At 35.3% G+C, this 21248-nt stretch overlaps 3 protein-coding genes and 1 pseudogene across 3 annotated transcripts; 2 read left to right on the forward strand and 2 right to left on the reverse strand.

Annotated features, from left to right (window-relative positions):
* Positions 1 to 846: 846 nt before the first annotated feature.
* On the forward strand, positions 847 to 6525 carry LOC120209794 (betaine aldehyde dehydrogenase 1, chloroplastic-like). Its single transcript, XM_039208704.1, has 15 exons — positions 847 to 1004; positions 1100 to 1242; positions 2271 to 2351; positions 2429 to 2577; positions 3177 to 3269; positions 3425 to 3548; positions 3663 to 3728; positions 3809 to 3875; positions 4025 to 4101; positions 4795 to 4908; positions 5332 to 5409; positions 5497 to 5648; positions 5840 to 5900; positions 5983 to 6089; positions 6271 to 6525. The coding sequence occupies exons 1-15, from the start codon at positions 896 to 898 to the stop codon at positions 6356 to 6358; spliced, it is 1509 nt and encodes a 502-aa protein (XP_039064635.1). The 5' UTR covers positions 847 to 895; the 3' UTR covers positions 6359 to 6525.
* A 1343-nt stretch (positions 6526 to 7868) lies between these two features.
* LOC120209806 lies at positions 7869 to 13122 on the forward strand (annotated as a pseudogene).
* Positions 13123 to 14230: 1108 nt separating this feature from the next.
* LOC120209798 (pentatricopeptide repeat-containing protein At3g48250, chloroplastic-like) lies at positions 14231 to 16458 on the reverse strand. The gene has a single exon (XM_039208707.1). It carries the CDS (start codon positions 16412 to 16414, stop codon positions 14489 to 14491), a length of 1926 nt encoding a protein of 641 aa, XP_039064638.1. The 5' UTR covers positions 16415 to 16458; the 3' UTR covers positions 14231 to 14488.
* A 1304-nt stretch (positions 16459 to 17762) lies between these two features.
* On the reverse strand, positions 17763 to 19394 carry LOC120209793 (60S ribosomal protein L15-2-like). Its single transcript, XM_039208702.1, has 4 exons — positions 19320 to 19394; positions 18816 to 18982; positions 18482 to 18616; positions 17763 to 18254 (listed from the first exon to the last, which is right to left on the reverse strand). The coding sequence occupies exons 2-4, from the start codon at positions 18930 to 18932 to the stop codon at positions 18021 to 18023; spliced, it is 486 nt and encodes a 161-aa protein (XP_039064633.1). The 5' UTR covers positions 18933 to 18982; positions 19320 to 19394; the 3' UTR covers positions 17763 to 18020.
* Positions 19395 to 21248: the final 1854 nt, after the last annotated feature.

Genomic DNA, 21248 nt, shown 5'->3' on the forward strand with positions numbered 1-21248 from the left:
GTGTATGCAAAAAATCTTCATTGGGAGACGCATCCACCAAAACCAAGTGTGCGACACAGGTCGATCTGAATTAGTCAAGACAAAGTCTTGAAATCGAGAGGACACTAAAAAAATAGAATAAATTGTGCATTTAATACCTAAACTATCAGTTTTGGTCTATTTTAGTACCTAAACTTTCAATTTTTTTCAAAACCATACCTAAAGTTTAGTTTTTATTTCATTTAAGTACTCTATAATTAAAAACTTATCGCGTTTAGTATATAAACTATCAGTATGGTCCATTTTAATACCTAAACTTTCATTTTTTTTACAAATTAATGTTAAATTTTTAATAGGGGTACTAAAATGAAGCAAAAACTAAACTTTAGGTATGAATTTTAAAAAAGTGAAAGTTTAGATACAAAACAGACCAAAACTGATAGTTTAGATACTAAATGTGTAATTTACCTAAAAAAATTAATTTATTTTGCTCAAACGGAAACCCTCGTATTTACATGTTAGAGGCACGTGTAAACCCAAATCGAATTGTGTGACACCGGTGCAGGTGAGGACTTCCCATCAGAAACTTGTCCACGTGTCCTCTCACTGTCAGCATCTTCTCGACGTTTTATCAGAAAATCCATAATCATCACATCCACTGGGCAACACGTGGAAGCAGCAATAACAAACAGATATATATTAACCACAACATATTTTGGAGCCATTGTGAAGGCAAAAATACAGTGGAAGCAAAAAATCGCCATTGAAATACCAAAAAAAAAAAGGTAAAGTAGAAAAAGTAAGGAAAAAAGTCATTTTCAGTTGGCTCTTCAAATAATGGAATCGGGAGCATTATTAATTGGCCCTTATAAGATTACGAAACTACTTTACTTCACCACACAACACTCTAGCAACAATGGCGATCCCGATCCCCAGTCGGCAACTTTTCATCAACGGCAATTGGACTGAGCCTTTGCTTAAGAAACGCATCCCTATTATCAACCCTTTTACTGAAGAAATCATCGGTTTCTTTTCTCTTTTTCGCTACTTCCCTTTGATCTTTACAAAAATTGTGGTTGATTTCTTCATAATTGTTATTGCTGTTGTTGTTGTTCATCAGGTGATATTCCGGCGGCGACTGCTGAAGATGTGGATGTTGCAGTCGAGGCTGCTCGGAGAGCACTTACTCGGAACAAAGGTAAAGATTGGGCCACAGCTTCAGGTGCTGTCCGTGCTAAGTATTTGCGTGCCATTGCTGCCAAGGTAATTGCTATTTCAAGTCTTCCTTTTCTTCCTTAGTTGTTTACCATTTGCTGTTGCTTTGATTTTTTTTAGACAGCAAACAATTACCTTGCTGCAATTAACTAATCACAATCTTCAATTGGTACTTCAATAAAAGGAATTGCTGGAAAAGCTTCATTTTTGAATGTTTTTTTAGTCCCTTTTCGTTGATTGCATTTTTCATTTTCGGGAGTTTTTCTATAGAATGTAAAGCATAACAAGAAGAATTATAGCTTGGTCTGAATGAATAAATGATTTAAAAGTAACATCAAATCAATAGTAATGGAAATAAAAAGTACAAATTGGAAATTTTATTTTCCATGCGAAGCCGGTTGTTTGAAAAAAATGCAATTGAACTTTGTGATACAAATAGTTCTACTAATTGTGAAATAATAGTGTTCAAATGAAGCTTAACTTTACAACTTGCCCCTGTTTACTGAATGAGTCTCATTTATCTGAATAATAGTTGCCAAAGTGGAACATTGCTTCTGCAATAAAGAGTAATGTACTAACTTGGGACTAGATAGATCAACCTAACTTCTCAAAGGTTGTAAATCGAACCCTTTTCCTTTTATATATGTAAACTCCTACAAAAGAATTTATGGATATGCTGTTGGGATTACAGTCAGATTGCAAGATGTTTTCTTTCTCTTAACAAAAAATTCCATGTCATTGATTCATTACTTTAGTGGCAGAACGAAATGGCTTCAGATATACCAGGTGTAATTGATTTAAACCAACATAACCATGCTAGCCGGGTTCAACTGGTGAACTTGTGTTCTCCTTTTAAGCTGAATTTCTAACTGAGTTTTCTTTTAACTGTAATACTTGTATGTTTATTGGCTTTTGCAATTGTTGTACTTTAAAGCAGAATTTCTGAGTTTCTTTTAACTGTAACACGTGTATGTTTATTAGCTTTTGCAATTGTTATTCTTGCTTTGTTGATGGAAATGACTGCAACCTTTTTATTGTCATGACCCATCATTTAATATTGTTTTTAAATAATCCAGATAAAAGAGAGAAAGCCTGAACTTGCCAAACTTGAAACAGTAGATTCTGGGAAACCACTTAAAGAATCAGAAGCTGACATGGTATGCCTGCAACAAATATCTAACTGTTATGTTACTATTATTAGCCGGCTTTTAACCTATTTATTTGTGTGTTTTAGGATGACGTTATCAGTTGCTTTGAGTACTATGCAGACCTTGCTGAAAGTTTAGATGCCAAGCAAAAAGCTCCTATCTCCCTTCCTCTGAAGGCATTTAAGAGCTATGTGATCAAGGAACCCATTGGAGTTGTCGGGTTGATTGTCCCATGGTACTTCCAGACTGTTACCGTTGTTTTTTCACTTTTTTTCTGTCTTGATAATTTTTCTGCTTAGTTGGCCAAACTGTATGTTTTCGTTTGATAAACCATCCTTAAGTACTATTCTTCTCCATTTACCCAATACTTGTTTGAGATATCTGCGTAACCCGGTTTTGTTTTTTGGTTCACTTGTTTGGTTTGCCTAAAGCTAGTTTCATCTGCTATATAGATCACAAAAATGGAGTGAATGGATGTGTTGGTTTTTAACTTCTATATCTATTATTAGTGGACCTAGTTGGTACATCAATTCACTTAATCTTATCTCCTGATATTAGATTGTAAACTTACTGTCGATGCTAGGGGCTGAACGTTTTAAGCGTTGTGCCTTCCAAAGTGGATTTATTAAGATGATTTATATTGATTGTGTCCTACATCATTTGGGACCATTTAAGGGCTTCCCATGGTTTGGTATATTGTTTAGTGTTTAAGATGATTGGAATCTTTATCCTTTGAGGACATAGTGCTGTACGGTTCAATGGTTCTTCTCATATTGCTTTTAATGGTTATCTTGATATCCAATAACTAAAAATTTCTTATCTTTTGTTTTGAAGGAATTACCCGCTTTTGATGGCTATATGGAAAGTTGCTCCAGCTTTGGCTGCAGGTTGTGCTGCAATACTGAAGCCTTCTGAGTTGGCATCTGTGTATGCTTTCAACTTACCTGCTCCAGTTTTCATGTTACTTTTCACTTTTCATAAATCATTTGTGGGGGAATTTTGTCTTGATGTTCCATTTGAGATCAATATTTTTTTTTCTCTTTAATCTGCCTTATATTTTTTTTTTCTCATTCATACTTAAGGACCTGTCTGGAGCTGGGAGAAGTGTGTAGGGAGGTTGATCTCCCTGCCGGTGTTCTCAACATTCTGCCTGGATTAGGTCCTGATGCTGGTGCACCTTTGGCATCTCATCCCCATGTTGACAAGGTTAAATTGATTTTAACCATTTTCTTCTGTGATCCTTTCTATGAAATTGAAATTCATAAGATGTTTGGCAAAATAACATTTCAAAACTAATTGCTACTAGTCGGTTGCCAACAGATTTCATTTACTGGAAGCACAACAACAGCAATCAAGATAATGACATCTGCTGCTCAAAGGGTCAAGGTTTGTTGAAGTTCTAGCATATGATGACCGAGTTTTTTAATGATCATGTGCATAAAATTTTCTTTATGGTTTTGTGGCAGCCTGTTACTTTAGAGCTTGGTGGAAAAGGTCCAATAGTTGTGTTTGAGGATGCTGACATTGACAAGGGTTAGTTCCATGTGAATCACTTTTAAACCTTCATGTTTCTTCTATTTCTCATCAGAACAGATTTTTCAGATTTTACTCATGAAACTTCAGTGCATAAAAATAGTATATCTTTATTCAGTTGCTAATTTAGCCACCTGTGCTTTTAATAGCTGTTGAATGGACCATATTTGGTTGCTTTTATAATGGTGGCCAGATCTGCAGTGCAACATCCCGCCTTATTGTGCATGTAAGTGCATGAACCAATTTTGTTCTTTAGAGTTATTGATTTTTTATTTTAATATTATTTTGTTCGCACTTGGCATAACTAAGAGGGGAACCATTTCAGTCCATTCATAAACTTATAAACTGGCTAAATTAAGCACATTAGCGAAGCATTATTTGGGTCCGATTAGTAAGTTGTTAATCCAGCAAACCAATCCCATATAAATCCCAACTCAAAAGGTCTACAAACACTATTAGACAATAATTACTGTGCTATGGGAGTACACCAAAGGTATAAGCAGCTAGAGAAAACAAAAAATTTCCCAACCTCGTAGACTCTTCTATCCTTCAAAGCACTTGTAGATGCAGTAGTTTCTGCCATATCTATCTTTGAGTAAGTATGAAAAAAAATCTCTTTACAGGCTCCATTTATTTCTACCTGTCTGATACACTCCTAATAAGGGGTTGTCACTGGTGACTATCCTATTTCTCGTTATAGCTTCACGACCCTTCTTGTACTGGAAAGGGGTTGCATGAAATTTATTTTATTAGGGTTCGAGTCAAAGACATACCTTTGATCCAAGAAAAATAACTCTATGGTTCTGTGACCTTGAGTTCTTGAACTAAGCTTTTAGCATGTATTTTGTCAGTTGTGATTATATATACATATTTTTCTTTCCTAGTCTCGATTAGGCAAATTTTGTTGTTTTTTTCACAGGAAAGTATTGCGGCAGAATTTTTGGACAGGCTGGTGAAATGGAGCGAGAAAATCAAAATTTCTGATCCCTTGGAAGAAGATTGCAAACTGGGTCCCATTGTTAGTAAAGGGCAGGTAAGTAAAATTTTTGGGACAGAGGCTAGATATATAAGAACAGAATTGAAACCTACCTGCAAATTGCGAATCTAGCACACATAACACATAGCCTAGGAATTAGGAATTGAATAAGACAATTTTAAGTTTCAATTTGGACTACTACTTCTGCACAAGCTTAAATAAGCTATGGTCATTTAAATGATTTCTCTAATGCCAAATTTTTATGCAAATCTATCATATGCCATTTTTATATTCTTCATTTAAAATTTCGAAGTCCGAGTCTGGATGGGATTATCTGTTGCTTGATAAGGCTTCCTTTGGAGTAGTCTGTTACTTTGTCAGGATTATAATTCTTGATCTGGCAACTGATTTAATTCAAAATATAGCTATTATGGTAGTGTCTAAGGTTTCATATTAAATATTTGATTAATCCTGCTGCAGTATGAAAAAGTAATGAAGTTCATATCAAATGCTAAGAATGAGGGAGCAACTATTTTGTATGGTGGGAATCGTCCGAAGGTATAATTTAATTATCTGCTTCTCGATGATTGGCGTTTTTCTCCTTTTAGAACTCTTTACCATTTCTATTTCATAAATGGTTGCCAGCATTTAGAGAAAGGATACTATGTTGAACCAACCATCATCACTGACGTAAACACCTCCATGCAAATATGGAGAGAAGAAGTTTTTGGACCTGTTCTTTGTGTCAAAACATTTACAACCGAAGACGAAGCCATTGAATTGGCAAATGATACCCAGTAAGTTAACATATACAATCCCAATGATTTGATCCTTACATATGGATAACGAAAACAAAGTACGATCTAGTAATTCGTTTAGCCCGACCTTTACCCTTTTAACCAACCCCTACCCTCCACTCCCCGGGCCACAAAGGCCTTATCATTTTGATCCCAAAGCTTGATTAATTCCTTTCTAATATTTTATTTAGTTACGGTTTGGGAGGCGCCGTGGTATCAAAGGATCTAGAAAGATGTGACCGTGTAAGCAAGGTAAGATCTGTGCTGGAAGCATCACCCAATTAGGCAACCAAAGTGTGATATGATATTTGACGCCTCTGCTTCTTTGTTGCAGGCTCTGCAGGTAGGTGCCGTTTGGGTCAATTGTTCACAGCCATGCTTCTGCCAAGCTCCATTCGGAGGCGTCAAATGGAGTGGCTTTGGGCGTGAACTCGGGGAATGGTATTTACCCAAGCTTTCAGCTATTTCTTGGATGATTATTGTCATGATTACATACTATATCCTGTTTGTGGAAACTCAAAAACCTGGGATTTGATATCCTCTTTCTGTTTCTATTATGATCTTAATCGGATTTGTAGTACCGAGATGGATATATAATTTGGGGCTGTCGTTTTTCTTGCAGGGGACTCGAAAATTACTTGATCGTGAAACAGGTAACAGAGTACGTATCTGGTGAACAATGGGGTTGGTATGAGCCTCCGAAGCAATGAAGTTCATCACGGAAATATAAATGATATTTGCTGGTCTACTAAAAATACCGGTAATAATGTGAGCCATCCGATCACATAAATATGTGTGTGTGTATGAATTTGAACTTTTTGGACCAATGTCAAATGGTTGAGTTTCGCTGTTATATGCATGTGATGTATTTGGGGGACCTGTTTCGAACGCAAGTAACGAATGCATGCTGCATCCTACTGATGTTTTGTTGGCGCTTTCCGTGGGTTTTTCCCAACTTCTTAAGAAGAATCACACACATATATACTTTATTCGGACCTCAAATATGTGATATATATTTTTTTAAATGAGCATCTGTGTTATATATTTGTAGCTCGCTCTGACTCGGATAACAGAGATAATTCATGTGCCTAATGGAGATTCGTTAAGTTCCCACAGGATTATGTTCCTTGGTGTGACCAACTTGTATTAAAATGAATTATTCTTTTATTTAATAGAGATTCATAGTTATGGCTGTGCACATGGGAGTGAATGCATTCAAGAAAATGAATATTGGCAAAAGCATTAACGTATTGGCGGAAGGGGTAGATGTAAAATATGATTGATCCTCAGCGGCTAAGACGTGACAAGTACAGGATGCTGTCCAGCAAAAGTAAATAAATATATCACTTGATGCTTTGCTCTTATGTGCATCCCCCGTCGAAGATGGTGATCTTTTTATCCAATATGAATTTTTATCCAAAAAACGAGTCAAGTTTTAGGCCGGATAAAAAATCTTTAAACCGAGCTGACTAAGTCAAGTAAAATTTGTCTAAACCCAAATCAAGTCGAGTGATGATTGAATCAAATTATAATAAAACACATCTTTAACTTAACTTAACCCAATCCGATCCACAACCATCCTAATCACACTAAAATCCTCTAATTCAATTGCATTTACGTTGTTAGGGGAAAAACTACTAAAATCCAATGAATCGTAGACTTAAAACCTTTGTTACGATTGAATAATCAAAATACAATGAACCATACACTTAAACCTTTATTTCTAATATATTTTATGTTTGTGGTTAGGCATTTTGGGACAATTATTGACGGTTGTTGCAGCTGTCAAGCATCTTCTGATATCCCGCCCTTTCTCATTCTTTGCTTCCCACGACATCTAACAACACAAATAATTTTATTAATTTTTGAAATATTAAATTCGCCCTTTAAAGTCTACACATAACGTTAATGGCAGTTGAAGACGTATTTTTAACTCGAAAAACGTATACAAAGTTCGTGGAAAAAACAGGTCAAAGCTGTCACCTGGTATTAAACCCATAAGAACTCTCCTTGTTTCTGCAAAAAAAAAAAAAAAAAGATTGGAATCTTTTACGTGTAGCTTTGCAATGCAAACTTCGTCAACCAGCAGCTACTTTGTTATATACTCGAAGAAAGGTATGACTTTATCATGCAATCGAATGTTGGTTCCTTTGGATCAACGACGAGCCAAAGCCCGATGACTTCAACGGTGAAATGATGATGATTCATTCAGATTACGGAGAACGCCGGCCATGAATTTAGCTTTCAACCTTGCGTCGCTGCTTTTGTGTGTGACAATGTCGAGCGGCGTCGTTGCTTTGACACCGATTGTGGGGGAGTACTACCCGAGCGAATTAGAAGCGTTGTCGCGGCTGAGGGACGCTGTTGGTTCTCCAAACTTGTATTCGAATTGGACGGGGATTCCTTGTATGAACAACCGAAGCAGATGGGGAGGCGTTGCTTGTTCCGAGGGACACGTGGTACGTCTCGTTCTCGACAGAGTCCTGCTTGCCGGATCTCTCCCGCCGTTGGTGATGAAGAATTTAACCTTCCTGACTAAACTAAGCATGGGAAGTAATTCGATCACCGGACCAATTCCGGATCTTAGCGACCTCGTTCATTTGGAATACGTTTTCCTCTCGCAGAATCTGTTCAATAGTTCCATCCCTTTTCATTACGTTCGATTGCCGAACTTGAAGAAGATAGAGCTGCAAGAGAATTATTTGCAAGGGGAGATTCCGCCTTTCGATCAGCAAAGCTTGGTCACCTTCAACGTCTATTATAATAGTCTTTTGGGTCCAATTCCTCAGACCGACGTTCTTCAAGGGTTCCCCGATAGCTCTTATGAACATAACCCGGGACTTTGCGGAAGTCCTATAAAGAAGCAATGCCCGGTTCCACCTACCCCATCACCGTCGCCAAATCACGGCGGCAAAAAGAGTTCCGGAGCTCGGGATTTGGCTTTCGTCATCGCTGTTTCGGTCCTTGTTCCTTTCCTAGTTATCTTGGGTTTCTTATGGTATTACAGGAAAGTGCCTAGAAAAGAAACAGCCAAGAACACAGGTATGTACATTGTACAGTAAAAGTACCATGCATTCGACATTACATATTTCGATAATGTGCCATTAATGTGCTTAAACTTGCATAGGGTCGGATGAGCGCTCTTCTCAAAGGGCAGCGGATCCAGAAAGAGCGGCTGAATTGGAGTTTTTCAACAAGAACATAACAGCTTTTGACTTGGATGATTTGCTAAGAGCATCGGCCGAAGTTCTGGGGAGAGGGAAATTAAGCACTACGTACAAAGCATCGTTGGGAGCAGGCGTTGTGGTTACGGTGAAGAGAGTAAAAGACATGAAAGGGTTGAGCAACAAGGAATTTGTTCAGCAGATGAAGTTGCTTGGAAAGCTTAAGCATGAGAACCTGGTGCAGATGGTTTCTTTCTACAATTCCAAGGAGGAGGAGAAGCTCCTCTTTGAATTATTGCCTGGAACCAGCTTATTCGATTTATTACACAGTCAGTTTGGTTCTTTATTTACTTCTTTTAGATTTAACTTGGGTTGTTGTTAATTCACTAAATGTCCTCAAACTATAGTCTAGAATCTAAATTGGTCTATTAAACTTCAAAACTTCTTAATTGAGTTCTCTTAATATTAGTTGAATCATTCAGGTCCTATAAATCTAGTCAGTAGGTAGCGGCCTCGCTTCCCATAGATTCAAATGGGTAAATAGCCATTATAGTCCATCTAGTTTTTACTTCAACTTAAATGTTTTTAATGGAAAATTTATTCCTTTAGCCTTGAAGAACTTTAAATTTACTTCCACCCCTAAGACAATTTATTTTTTTGCTTCATCTTTAGTCGTTATTACAAGCGTTAAATATAAGTTCAAATCTAACGTGAAATATTTTTAACAGATCAAATCAAATCACGAACATATGCATGTAGTATATGACTAATATATTTTTCTTTTACATATCAAATCAAATATTGTTCATGCAATAGCTACATACATGATTATAATTTGATTCACGTACTTTAAACATGTTCCACATCACAGACAGAGCGTAGAATTTTGTTAGGGGTGCAAAGTTTTAGAAAATTATATTAGAAATTTAGGGAATGTGAAATTACAAAAGTTTAGGAGGTACGAAATTGAATGAGAATTTAAAATTTCTGGAGGACAGTCCATCCCTGCTCAACATCAAATTGGTGTTCACACTTAAACGTCTGAAGTAATGAAGAAACTGATAGAATGACCTGATTGATACAATACTAATAATTGAAAGGTTTATTTAGAATATTTTTCTAAACTTAGAGGTCAATTTAAAATTTTATACTATAGTTTAAGGATGTCATGTGGGATTAACCCTTGTCGATAATTTGACATAGAATTAACGCTTTTCTTGGTATATGGGATATGTGGGCTAAATTACATAACTGACACCGTTTGTTTTTAATTTTATCTTTCTAACACCGTTTGATCAATATTTCCAAAACTAGCACCCTTTCTGCTGAGTTGGCAAAGGCGCGTCCCCGGGGACGCGCTTTACCCGTGTTTTCGCTGAGTTGGATGCCATGTGTGAAAGGCGCGTCCCCGGGGACCCGCCTTTGCCATATCAGCAGACACGTGTGGAAAGCGCATCCCCGGGGACGCGCCTTCCATTAAATGTCATAAATGCCCCCATCCGTTTTTTCTAACTACCCCTCCTCCTCCCCTATATAAACCCCCTCAACCCTCACTCATTCTTCACACCAAAATCATCTTCTCCTCTCTTATATAACTCAAATTCTCCAACTATTTGAGTTTTAAATTTGTTATTAGTGGTAAGAAATTTATTTTTATGTTAGTATTTTTTTAAATAGTTATTATTTTTTATATTAATATATTTATGTAAATATTATTTTTTATTAAAATAATATTTATATAATTATTATTTATTTAGAATTATTAATTTTTTTTGTTAATTATATTGTTTTGTCTACAGTTATAATGGAAAACGAAATGCTGTTGCGATTGGATATTGATCATATCTCCAGACATTTTAGCTATATGGTAATATTTTTTATAATTAATGTTAATATTTAAATTTATTTTTATTTTAAAGTTATTATGAATTTATATTAATTTTTATTTTTTATAATATATATTATTTAGGATGCTGATCGTATTTTAGAAACTTTTATTAAAAATCCACGTATACCGACACCGGAACGTATTTTGCCATATTTGGCTTCTGCTGGGTTCGGGTATATTGCAACAATTATAGGCGGTTGCAAACTCGAACCTGTCCTAATTTCTGCACTGATTGAGAGGTGGAGGCCCGAGACACACACTTTTCACCTTCCATGTGGAGAGGCAACAATTACATTGGAGGATGTCTCTATGCATCTGGGGCTTCCCGTCGACGGAAATATGATGTGTGGTATGGCAGATGGTGATTGGCAATCAATGTACATTGATTATCTTGGAGCTGCTCCGCCAGAGTTTAATGGAGGTAGAATAGCTTTATCTTGGTTGAAAGCTAATTTTGAGGTTTTAAATGAAAATGCTTCAGAGGATCAAGCAAAGGCATGTGCTCGGGCATATATTCTACGAATAATTGGAGGAATATTGATGCCCGACAAATCTCGCAACCAGGTGCATCGTATGTGGTTGCGGCATCTGATCGATTTTGATGAAGCTGGAAGATATAGTTGGGGTGCTGCAGTTTTGGCATTTCTCTTTAGAGAAATGTGTCGGGCGACGAATTATAAGAAAACTACTATCGGTGGATGTCTTCTGCTTCTACAATCATGGGCGTGGTTCCGCATGCCTTTCTTATGCCCGATCGTGAATGAACCATACGTATTCCCCTTATTGTTGAGGTAATTTTCGAACTAAATTTTGATTTAAATATTTTCAATTAAATAGGGTGATATTTAGTTTATATTATATTTCATAGGTGGTCGATGAAAAGAAAGGACCATAAAAGTATACCTACTGGGTTAGAGGAAATTCGTTTACTTATTGATACGAAAGCTGGGTCTGAGGTATGTTTTTAAATTTGTTTAATTATTAATATTTTAATTTAAAATGTTAGATATAATTAGAATATTTTATTTATTTGAATTGTATATTTATATTTCAGTTTCAGTGGATACCTTATGCGAGCGATGAAGTGAAAGCTTGCATCCCACCCCACCTTAGTGGGTCATTAGAGGTATGGATATCGGTTATACCTCTTATATGTTATGCTATTTATATTTAATGTTATTGCATTTATATAATTTGTCAATGTATGTACACCTAAATAATTTTTTTTAACTTTTAAATACATAAATATATTTAATATATTTATTTAATATAATAATTAATATTATTAGTTATAATTTTTTTAAAATATAATAATAATTCCACCTTCTAAGTAGAGAAAAATATTAAATTAAACAAATTAAAAGTTATTAAAAAATTTATGTATACGATGACACATTTCATGTTCTGATTGGAGGATTAAATTTATTAAATTAAATTTTCAATAAGACTAATTTTATAAAATATGTAAGTCTTGAAGATTAAATATGTAATTATACTAATTTATTAACTTATGCATCAATATTTTCGTTAAATATTGATATGAGATAACTAGATTGATAACATTTAAATAATTAACTGATAAAATTAATAGATCGATAATCAAAATCAAAAATACTCGAAACTTGATAATTCTTACATTATAATCGAAACATTTTACATAATATATTATTAATTTATAATAATAATAAAAATAAACTATTTATTATAAAACAAAATACGTGTCTGCTGAGTTGGCAAAGCGCCTTTCACATGTGGCATCCAACTCAGCGAAAAACACGGGTAAAACGCACCCCGGGACGCGCCTTTGCCAACTCAGCAGAAAGGATGCTAGTTCTGGAAATATTGGTCAAACGGTGTCAGAAAAGTAAAATTAAAAGCAAACGGTGTCAGCTATGTAAAAACCCCCCATAAAAATAGAGGTTCGGGAAGAATACCGCTGAACTGGGGTACACGACTGTCAATAATCAAAGATGTAGAAAAGGCCATGAATTACCTTCACCAACACTTACCTAACCACAAAGTTCCTCACGCAAATCTAAAGTCTTCAAATGTTCTGATCCATCGCCAAGCCCAAAGCCAAAACTACAATACCAGGGTGACAGATAACGGTTACTACCCGTTGCTATCGTCTCGAAGATCCTTAGAAAAGATTGCCATCAGCCGATCACCGGAATTCTGTCAAGGAAAGAAGTTGACGAACAAAGCCGACGTCTATTGCTACGGCATTATCATACTGGAAATCATAACTGGCCAGATACCTGGAGACGAAGGGGACGAAGAGAGAACTCGGCGGCGAGCTGTCGGAGTGGGTTAAGGATGTAGTGAACAATGTTTGGTTGACGGATGTAGAGATTTTAAATGATAAAGAAGCGTCCTTAGAGTGTCGGTACCAGTAAAACCGAAACTTCCCGATGAAATAAAAAGCCGGAAAAGTGAAGATCAACGAATTACTACATAAACTTTCTTCACATATGCGATACAATATATGAATTTATTTTGATTTTATATAATTATATTTGATTTTATTTATATTTAAAATATATGTAATTAAATTAAAAATAATGTTCATGATGATTGTTTTCCTTATTTTGAATTTTGATTATTATATGCAAATGCAATTGAAGTCTTTTTATGTTAATCCTAATTGTGATCCATTTGAAATATTGTTTCCCTGAATTACGTCACCCAAACGTAAAACTTTATTTGTTCTCTTCTTTTGGTTGCAGCAATTGATTCAGGTTAAGCATGGAGTTACTCTAGGTGTTTCACCGCTCGCATTGATGATGGTGAACAGCTGGGTCTAGGTATGGCTGGGCAAAAATTGCAGGGCCTTTTGATTTTCCTGTTGATACTGAATTTACTCTTGATATATATTGATGAAGATGGTGATGTTGTTACCCTTGTTGATGATGATGATGATCTGTATGATGTGATGAGGCAACGCCTTAAATTCTTGAGGATTGATGTCCTATTGAATAATCGGTAAACCGAATCGCGCATCGAGCCGAATTCCAACTCCCTTGAGATCTCCATCTTCTCAGCGTCCACTAGAGAGGGTTAATGCTGGTGCGGCTGATGTTCTGAAATCTGTATCGGATCCTCTGCGTGGGACTCTAGTGAAGCTTTCTTAAAGCTCTCCCTTGATGCTGCTTTGAAAGTGGCTGACCTTGTGGAGTGGTGATCTATGATGGGACAATCCTACCTGAAATTCAAAAAAGTTGCTGAAAAATTAAATCAATCCGTCTAAAATTAACATTAATGCAGGGGGAAACCCAAAAAAAAATATTCAAGCGGGGCAAATATTTCTTTTCCCACCATTTTGAGGCGTGGACTCGTCCTTTGCTTGTGTCATCAACTTGGTAAGTTCTTCAATCTTTTTCTGGATCGCCGGTAACTCCGTCGATTCTGCCATTGTTTGACCCTTTTTTCACATACCCAAAAAAGCAAACTTTGCCAGGATGTTAGGCTCTGGATACCAATTATTAAAGTTTGGGTTTGTGAAGAGAGAATAGAAAGAGAAGAATTGTAGGTTTCAGAAAAGAAGTTCTCATTCATCATTTTTCATAAGTTTGCCATCCAAGGCACACGTTTTATTTGATTAAACGGTACTGGAATCTAACGGTAAAGACAGCCGGCTGTACTACGCTTAACAAACTTCATTTCTTATCCTCCGGTGCACAGATTGGGTTTATCTTCCTCAGCAGATGGATCCAGCAATTTCCTTTTAATGAGCTCGTGCCCTTCACGTGATCGCTCAGAACAAATCCCCAATTTGTTACGGGTAATCCCTAACCCTTGTTGACAAATTCCCAATTTCTTCTCATCGAACCTTCCTTCCTCTTGTCCGATCCTGACATAGACTTGGTACCAAAGATTTCAGATACTTTAGGATGATTACGAATATGATGAGGACACTTGTATAGGAGATCTTGTGCCTCTGAATGTCTACCTTCCTCCAAAAATGATTGAAGAACATGGATGTAAGCTCCGATGCTTGGATATTCTTTCACACTCAGTGCTTTTAAGAATTCTTTAGCATCATCCACAGTTCCTGATTTCGAAATATGTCGAATGAAAGGCTCTGGGTAAGGTGGATAGTTATGTTTCTTCATCAACCTAAGTAGGTCCATTGATTCTTCAAGTTTTCCTTTCCCCAGAAGCTTCTCTATAAGAAGTTTAAATGTTGCTTGCCAAGGTCTCAAATGAACTACATTCACCATCTCCACCAGCAGTTTGTATGCGCCATCTATTCGATTCTGGCCTACGAAACCGTTTATTAAGACATCCAACAAGTCAGCATCCGCATCAAAGTTTTCCAGCATCTTCGAAAAGCACATCAATGCACCATCAATCTGATTAGCATCACAATGACCTTTAATCAAAATAGTCCATGTCTTGATGTCCGCATGGCATCCGTTTGCTTCCATTTCATCCAACACCTTGCAGGCTTCTTTCAATCTTCTTGCTTTACAAAGTCCAAACACCAGCTGGCTGTACGTGATATTATCCGGTTCGCACCCTGCATTTTTCATAGTCTCCATAATCTTGGCCGCTTCATCAAACTTACCCACCCTGGTTAACGAACGATGAATCCCGTCATAAATAGCCTTCGAAAGTGAAAATCCAGCTGCCTCAAATTTATTCACAACCCTAAACACCAAACTCAAACCTTGTGCATCAACACCGGAAATGTTCCTTAATAGTAAATAACAATCTTGTTCTGAAGGCTTGTATGGACCATCCATCATGAACTCATAAAGTTTCACTGCATCCTCCAACATCCTGAATTTCTGAAAGTTCCTCGAAATTTTTATATAGGTATCAATATCCATCTCAAACCCTTCACCCTTCATCTCCTCAACAACACTCCAAAACTCTGCAATAGAATCATGCCTAGCAAGAATCCTAGCAAGAGCATTATAAGTAACCGTGTTATGCTTATAACTCAAACACTTACCGGCCCAATGGAAAAACTGTAAGCCTTTCTTAGGGTAATTTCTAAGCTCTTTCAACACCCTAATCACTAAATTATAAGATAAATCGATGTTCATGCCATCTAATTCTTTCTCAATCTCATTACCCCATTCATCCCTAAGAATCACCTTAGCTACCTTTTGGGCAAGGCTATCCTTGGCATTCTCTTCAACCATCCGTTTATAAAAATGGGTTAAGGCCACAACATCACTAGCCATCTTATCGTTTTTAAAGCAAGAATGGATTGTATAATAAATTTCCTCGTCAAGATAAAAACCCAGTTCCTTCATTTCCCTTAAAGTTATCCAAAACTCTTCCATTGTAGCTTTATTAGCTAAGATCCTAAGCATAAAGCTAAAAACCGAAGAATTGGGAATAAACCCATTTTCTTCGCGCGCCCAATTGAAAAAACGCGACGCTTTTTTCGGGTCTTTATCGAGTTTCTTCAGAACATAGATGACGGTTTCATGAGTCAAGGCAGAGTTAAACTCGTCTAAGGCAGTCTCTAACTCGTCAGACCAGTCGTTGGTCAGTACGAGTTGCAGCAACGAGTTGGGTTTTGTGGAGAAGTAAAGGCTTTGATGGATGTTTGTTAAAAGAGGAGAGCGTGGTCGAAATGAGAGATGCGAAGAGGAGAAGCGAATCACCTGAATGGAGACGGAAGGAGCTGAGCTGAGTTGAGTCGAAAGAACCGAGCTGACGAGTCTGAGAGAGGCGAGTATTCCCCTGGATCGATTCATGATTCCTGTTTGGAGTTGCAGGCAGCAAAGACAAGGATGTCAATGGGAAGAGGATTTCAAGGGTTTAAGGCTTAATGTGGTGATATTTCGTGATAAGTAGTTATACTATGTGTAAATCACAGTTTTAGTCCCTATACTATAATCTTGTCACAGTGCATTTTTGTAACTTCCAAATTTTAGAGAGAAACTTTAAAAGTATGGATAAGTTTTCGTTAAATATACAATGTAATATACAAATTTTGATTGTGTAATTTTTTTTTTGCTAAAAAGTAGTTAGTTTTATTAAAAATAGTAAATATCCCAAATTACAATGAAGATTTACAAGTAAAATTTAAACATAAAATATAATTATGACATTTTTCTATTATCATTGAGACACAAGCTAGTCACCTAGACCACATAAAGACCAAAGAAGAAAAATGTTAAAAAATCTAACTAAAAAACTCGAATAAAATAAAGATACGAACTAATCTAACTGCATCGGTAACGAACCACAAAAAATGATAAAGCTACTGAAAGATCATCGATAAATCGCAAATCATAGTCAAACGATGTGAGAAAACTATCCACGAACACAAAATGTGTATCCAAATCAATCTGAGGGTCCAAAGTAAGGAAGATCATCATGATAATAAATAAGCATCATCTTGATCAGTCGTAGTGATATTAAACCTAACCCTGAGAAAAAAACCCGTAAACAACGGTAAAAAACCGTAAGCTTCCAAAAGGCAGAGAAAAACATATCACAAAGGCATAGATAAATGTGTCATAAAGACAGAGAACATGTCACAAATATATAATTATTCTTGTTAAAAAAATAAAAAAGAAAAAAAAGAAAAAAAGATAATGGGCTGGCGACAACTAGCATTAAAATCGATGTAGCCGCCGGTTAAACAAAATTAAAAAAAAAAACCATATTAATCAATAAAATTAACACAAGTTGTAAAGAAAACAAAATAAAAAGAGATGAAGAGGAAGAAAACGATTAGAGTTTTTATTTAATTATTTTTTTCTTGTAGGTACAAATTTGATTGTGTAACTAAATTTATAAATTATTATCACAATTATTAACATAACATTATTTTATTTTACCTTCATTGTTAAAATATATCTAAAAAATTACTAGTAGTTTAATTCAATGATTAAAACGAATTAACCAACTTTCTACATAATCAAATAACTTTAACTCAACTTAATTCAAGTCATTCAAATTTTACTTTTCTTCAAATTCAACCAATTTTATAATCTAAAACAAGAAACTTCGTACAGGATTAGGCTCTTCATTTTACTTTCAATAAAATCAAATTTACCATGTATATAACATACTTCAAATTTATGGCATAACAAATGACCTAACCCGATCTCATTTGTTCATCGAGTAAATGTACCTTCAATAGGCATAAGCATTCACTATTTTTAAGTTTAACCAACACTCAAGTATGACCACTCAGCATCATAGCATTACACACTTTGAAGGAAGTTTTTTCTCCACACATCTTCATCATAGAGGTATAAACACAAACATATTATCAGTCTCAGAATTCTCATCCTTACAAAATATATGAAGGTAAGGTGTAACAAGAACGAATGATGCGGCTCGGAAGAATCAACGGTAGTGACGAAGAGAGAGAGTGTTGTTTCTCCTCCAGTTTGCCCTTCTTGAAGGCCTAGCATTGTGGTGCAAGTGCCCCTTGCCATGAAGACCCCAGAATTTCTTGCCAGCAGAGGTGAGTCCTCGGAGTTCCCTGTGCTTGTGCACCCAGTTGATTCTTGGGTCGTTGAGGATAGCATTGTGGGCAGGATCAACCAAGATGACCTCAAAGTATTTGTAAGTTGAATCCTGAAAACTTTAAAATAAGGAATCCAACAAAAAGAGTTGGCCACAATTTCCATATGAGAAGAGCTATTGCTCTATTAAGATGCAAGATATAAATGATAACGGTGTTCATAGATTCTTCACTTCAAGAATAAGATGATAAATCACTGTTAATGAAATCTTAGGTCAAAGGATAGCTAATGTCTTAATAACTATTGTCTTAAAAGAGAGGTGCTTTATTTGTTGTACACCTCATTGATCCAATATGAATTTACAACCCTAAGGCTACCAAGCTTTCGACCATCTCTTTCCTCCAACTGATCACTTGCTTTCGACCAGCTCTTCCTACCACAGCGTCTCACCCGAACACAATAGACAACATAACCCTAATAAGAAGCAGATTTAATCACCAGACATAACAAACAGGCACATAAAGTTGTAACGCCCAAAAATCTCATTGATTCACAAATGATGGCAAATCATAACAGAAAAAGATAAATCTACCACAATTTACTATATAGGAAACAAAGCCTCACAATAATGGAATGGCAGAAAGTAGATTAAAGAAACAATGAATCGGTTTACCTGCTTGGCTTTGTATCCCAAGCGACGGGCCTTGTCGGGGCGAGTCGGGTGCTTAACTCGCACAATTGCATGATGTTGACAATACTCCCAGCACCTGACTCTCTGCAAGAACCTCATCACATCGGATTGCTTCTTCCTTCATAGCTCTGAGACTTACTTGTAAGCTCCTAGATTCACAAAATCCCAACAAATATAAAATCATAACTCAAAGCGCCAAGCCAAAAATATATATAAGCTAATAAATGTAATCATTTTCATTTTAAGAAACATCCAGTCAACCAAAAGGCCATTTATACTATGTAACAAAACGAAAACAAAGCTGAGAAGCTAAATTATTGATGAACCAAAAACAAACCTTCGAAAAGTTTCAGGTTCTATCAACGAAGGACAATAAATCAAGCTGAGAAAATACTATCATTCAACAAACACAAATATACAAACAAATCCAAGATAGAAAATCATCGTATCAACGAAAAATAAGAAATAAAATGATAAAGCTATTACTGGTTAAACCATGATTATTAGAGCCGGCTGCTTGAACTCCCTGCGGCCTTTGGCTCCGGCTAAGTAGCTTTCAAACGTAAGAGATATAAATATGATGGACTTGGGGTCTCATTAGGGTTTAACGGCATCGTGTAACATGAATTCACCATTTTACCCTTTTCTGGGTTCGGTTCAAGTGGACTGTTTGGTCGATCCAATAATTGGGCCATGAAGGATTGAAACGGGTCCAAGTGGACTCCGCTTATACTAAGGCCCACAAAATCTAACTTAAATATGAAATATTTGGGGTCAAATTCTGATTTTAGTCCCTTTATTTATGAATTTAATTTTATATACTTTTTTATCTGTATAATTTTATTAGGGAATTTAATTAATCAACACTAATATCTATTTTAGTTAAATATAAGAACAAAATAAAAAGTTCAACTTAAGAGTAAGTCTCCTTGAGATCGATACTAGAACATAAAACCTAGAAGATCAATATAAATCATGTGGGTTGTGAAAAACAATTTATATAAATCACAATAATTAAATTACCAAGTATTGAAATAATGATAAGATGTTTTAATTTATAGAAATATGTTATAAGATCAAAATTTAAATAAAATGTTATTAAAAAAATATCATAAACCTAAAATGCAAACAAAAAATACATAATAATCTCGAGAGCTAAAATTAATCCACTTGTGTTTTCCTTTCGTTTTCGTTGAATGTTGGTCTTGAAGGATAAAAAATTTAATGCTGATGGACTGTGTCCGATCGAAGTTTGATTTTCATAAGAAGTATATTAGAGCCTTATATAATTTGTACAAATTGATATACATTGCATCAAGTATTTATCCTTTACGATTAGAGATAGATGACGGATCTAGAAATTAAAAAATGAGATTCAAAATTTTAATAATCGATTCTAAAATAATTTAGGTGTGCAATTTTTGTAACTTTTTTCCTATTTTCATTATTAAACTAAATTAAATTTAACACTTTTCTCAAAATAATGGGTGTGCAATGGCTCCCCTATAGAATTATGTACATCCGCCTCTGGGATAGATTAAGGAGTGGGGCGGTTATCCTCCTAAAATTTTATAAATATATTTACCTTTAATTTTTTTAAAATTTATCCTCTAATATAAAATTCTACGTTCGTTTCTATTTACGACTAAGATTATCAGGGTATCTAATCGCATCTATTCCCCATTTTTTTGTCTACACAGGTTGGGCAAAATGTATTTTTTTAATAACATAGGGTAAGTATATGGTAGTGTATGTTCTCTTACCCATGACATCTATGATGCTCAAACTTGTGTCCTCAAAAAATAACAACAATTTCTTTATCACATAGGTCACTTTAATTCGTACATATTGGACAAAATGTTTTCTTCATAGGTTTTGTTTTTAATTTATAAATGTTATTTAAATTATGAGTAGAATATTATAAAATGTCACATAATTATATTTAAATGATAATTTTGATCATTATATTTGTAAAATTATAAAATTAATATTAAAGTATAAATATAAAATATTTTAAAAAATTATGATTATTAATGCTATTTAATTTGATGATTATTATAAAATGATTACTAAAATATTATAATGAATATTATTTTTTAGTAATCATTTTAAAAATGTAATAACTAAATTGATCCTTTTAATGTAGTTCAGTAAATCGAACCCAATCATCTACGTCTACCTATTCAAATCTAACTTAGGTAGAGCCGGGCCCACCCGTGTGCATAAGTCTACTCCAATTCCATAGATGAAGGCAGGGACCGTAAACGGGCTGGGTGGTGCGGATTATCTTCCCTCATCTCTATACACATTTAATATTTATATATCTATAACCTATCTACTATTCTCAAATTTATATCCACTCACGCGGTACATTTTCAAATTCATGCTTGTCTACGTGAAATTCTGTGATCACTG

The sequence above is a fragment of the Hibiscus syriacus genome, unplaced genomic scaffold (genome assembly GCF_006381635.1).
Source record: "Hibiscus syriacus cultivar Baekdansim isolate YM2019G1 unplaced genomic scaffold, ASM638163v2 tig00020292_pilon, whole genome shotgun sequence".
Classification (NCBI taxonomy): Eukaryota; Viridiplantae; Streptophyta; class Magnoliopsida; order Malvales; family Malvaceae; genus Hibiscus; species Hibiscus syriacus.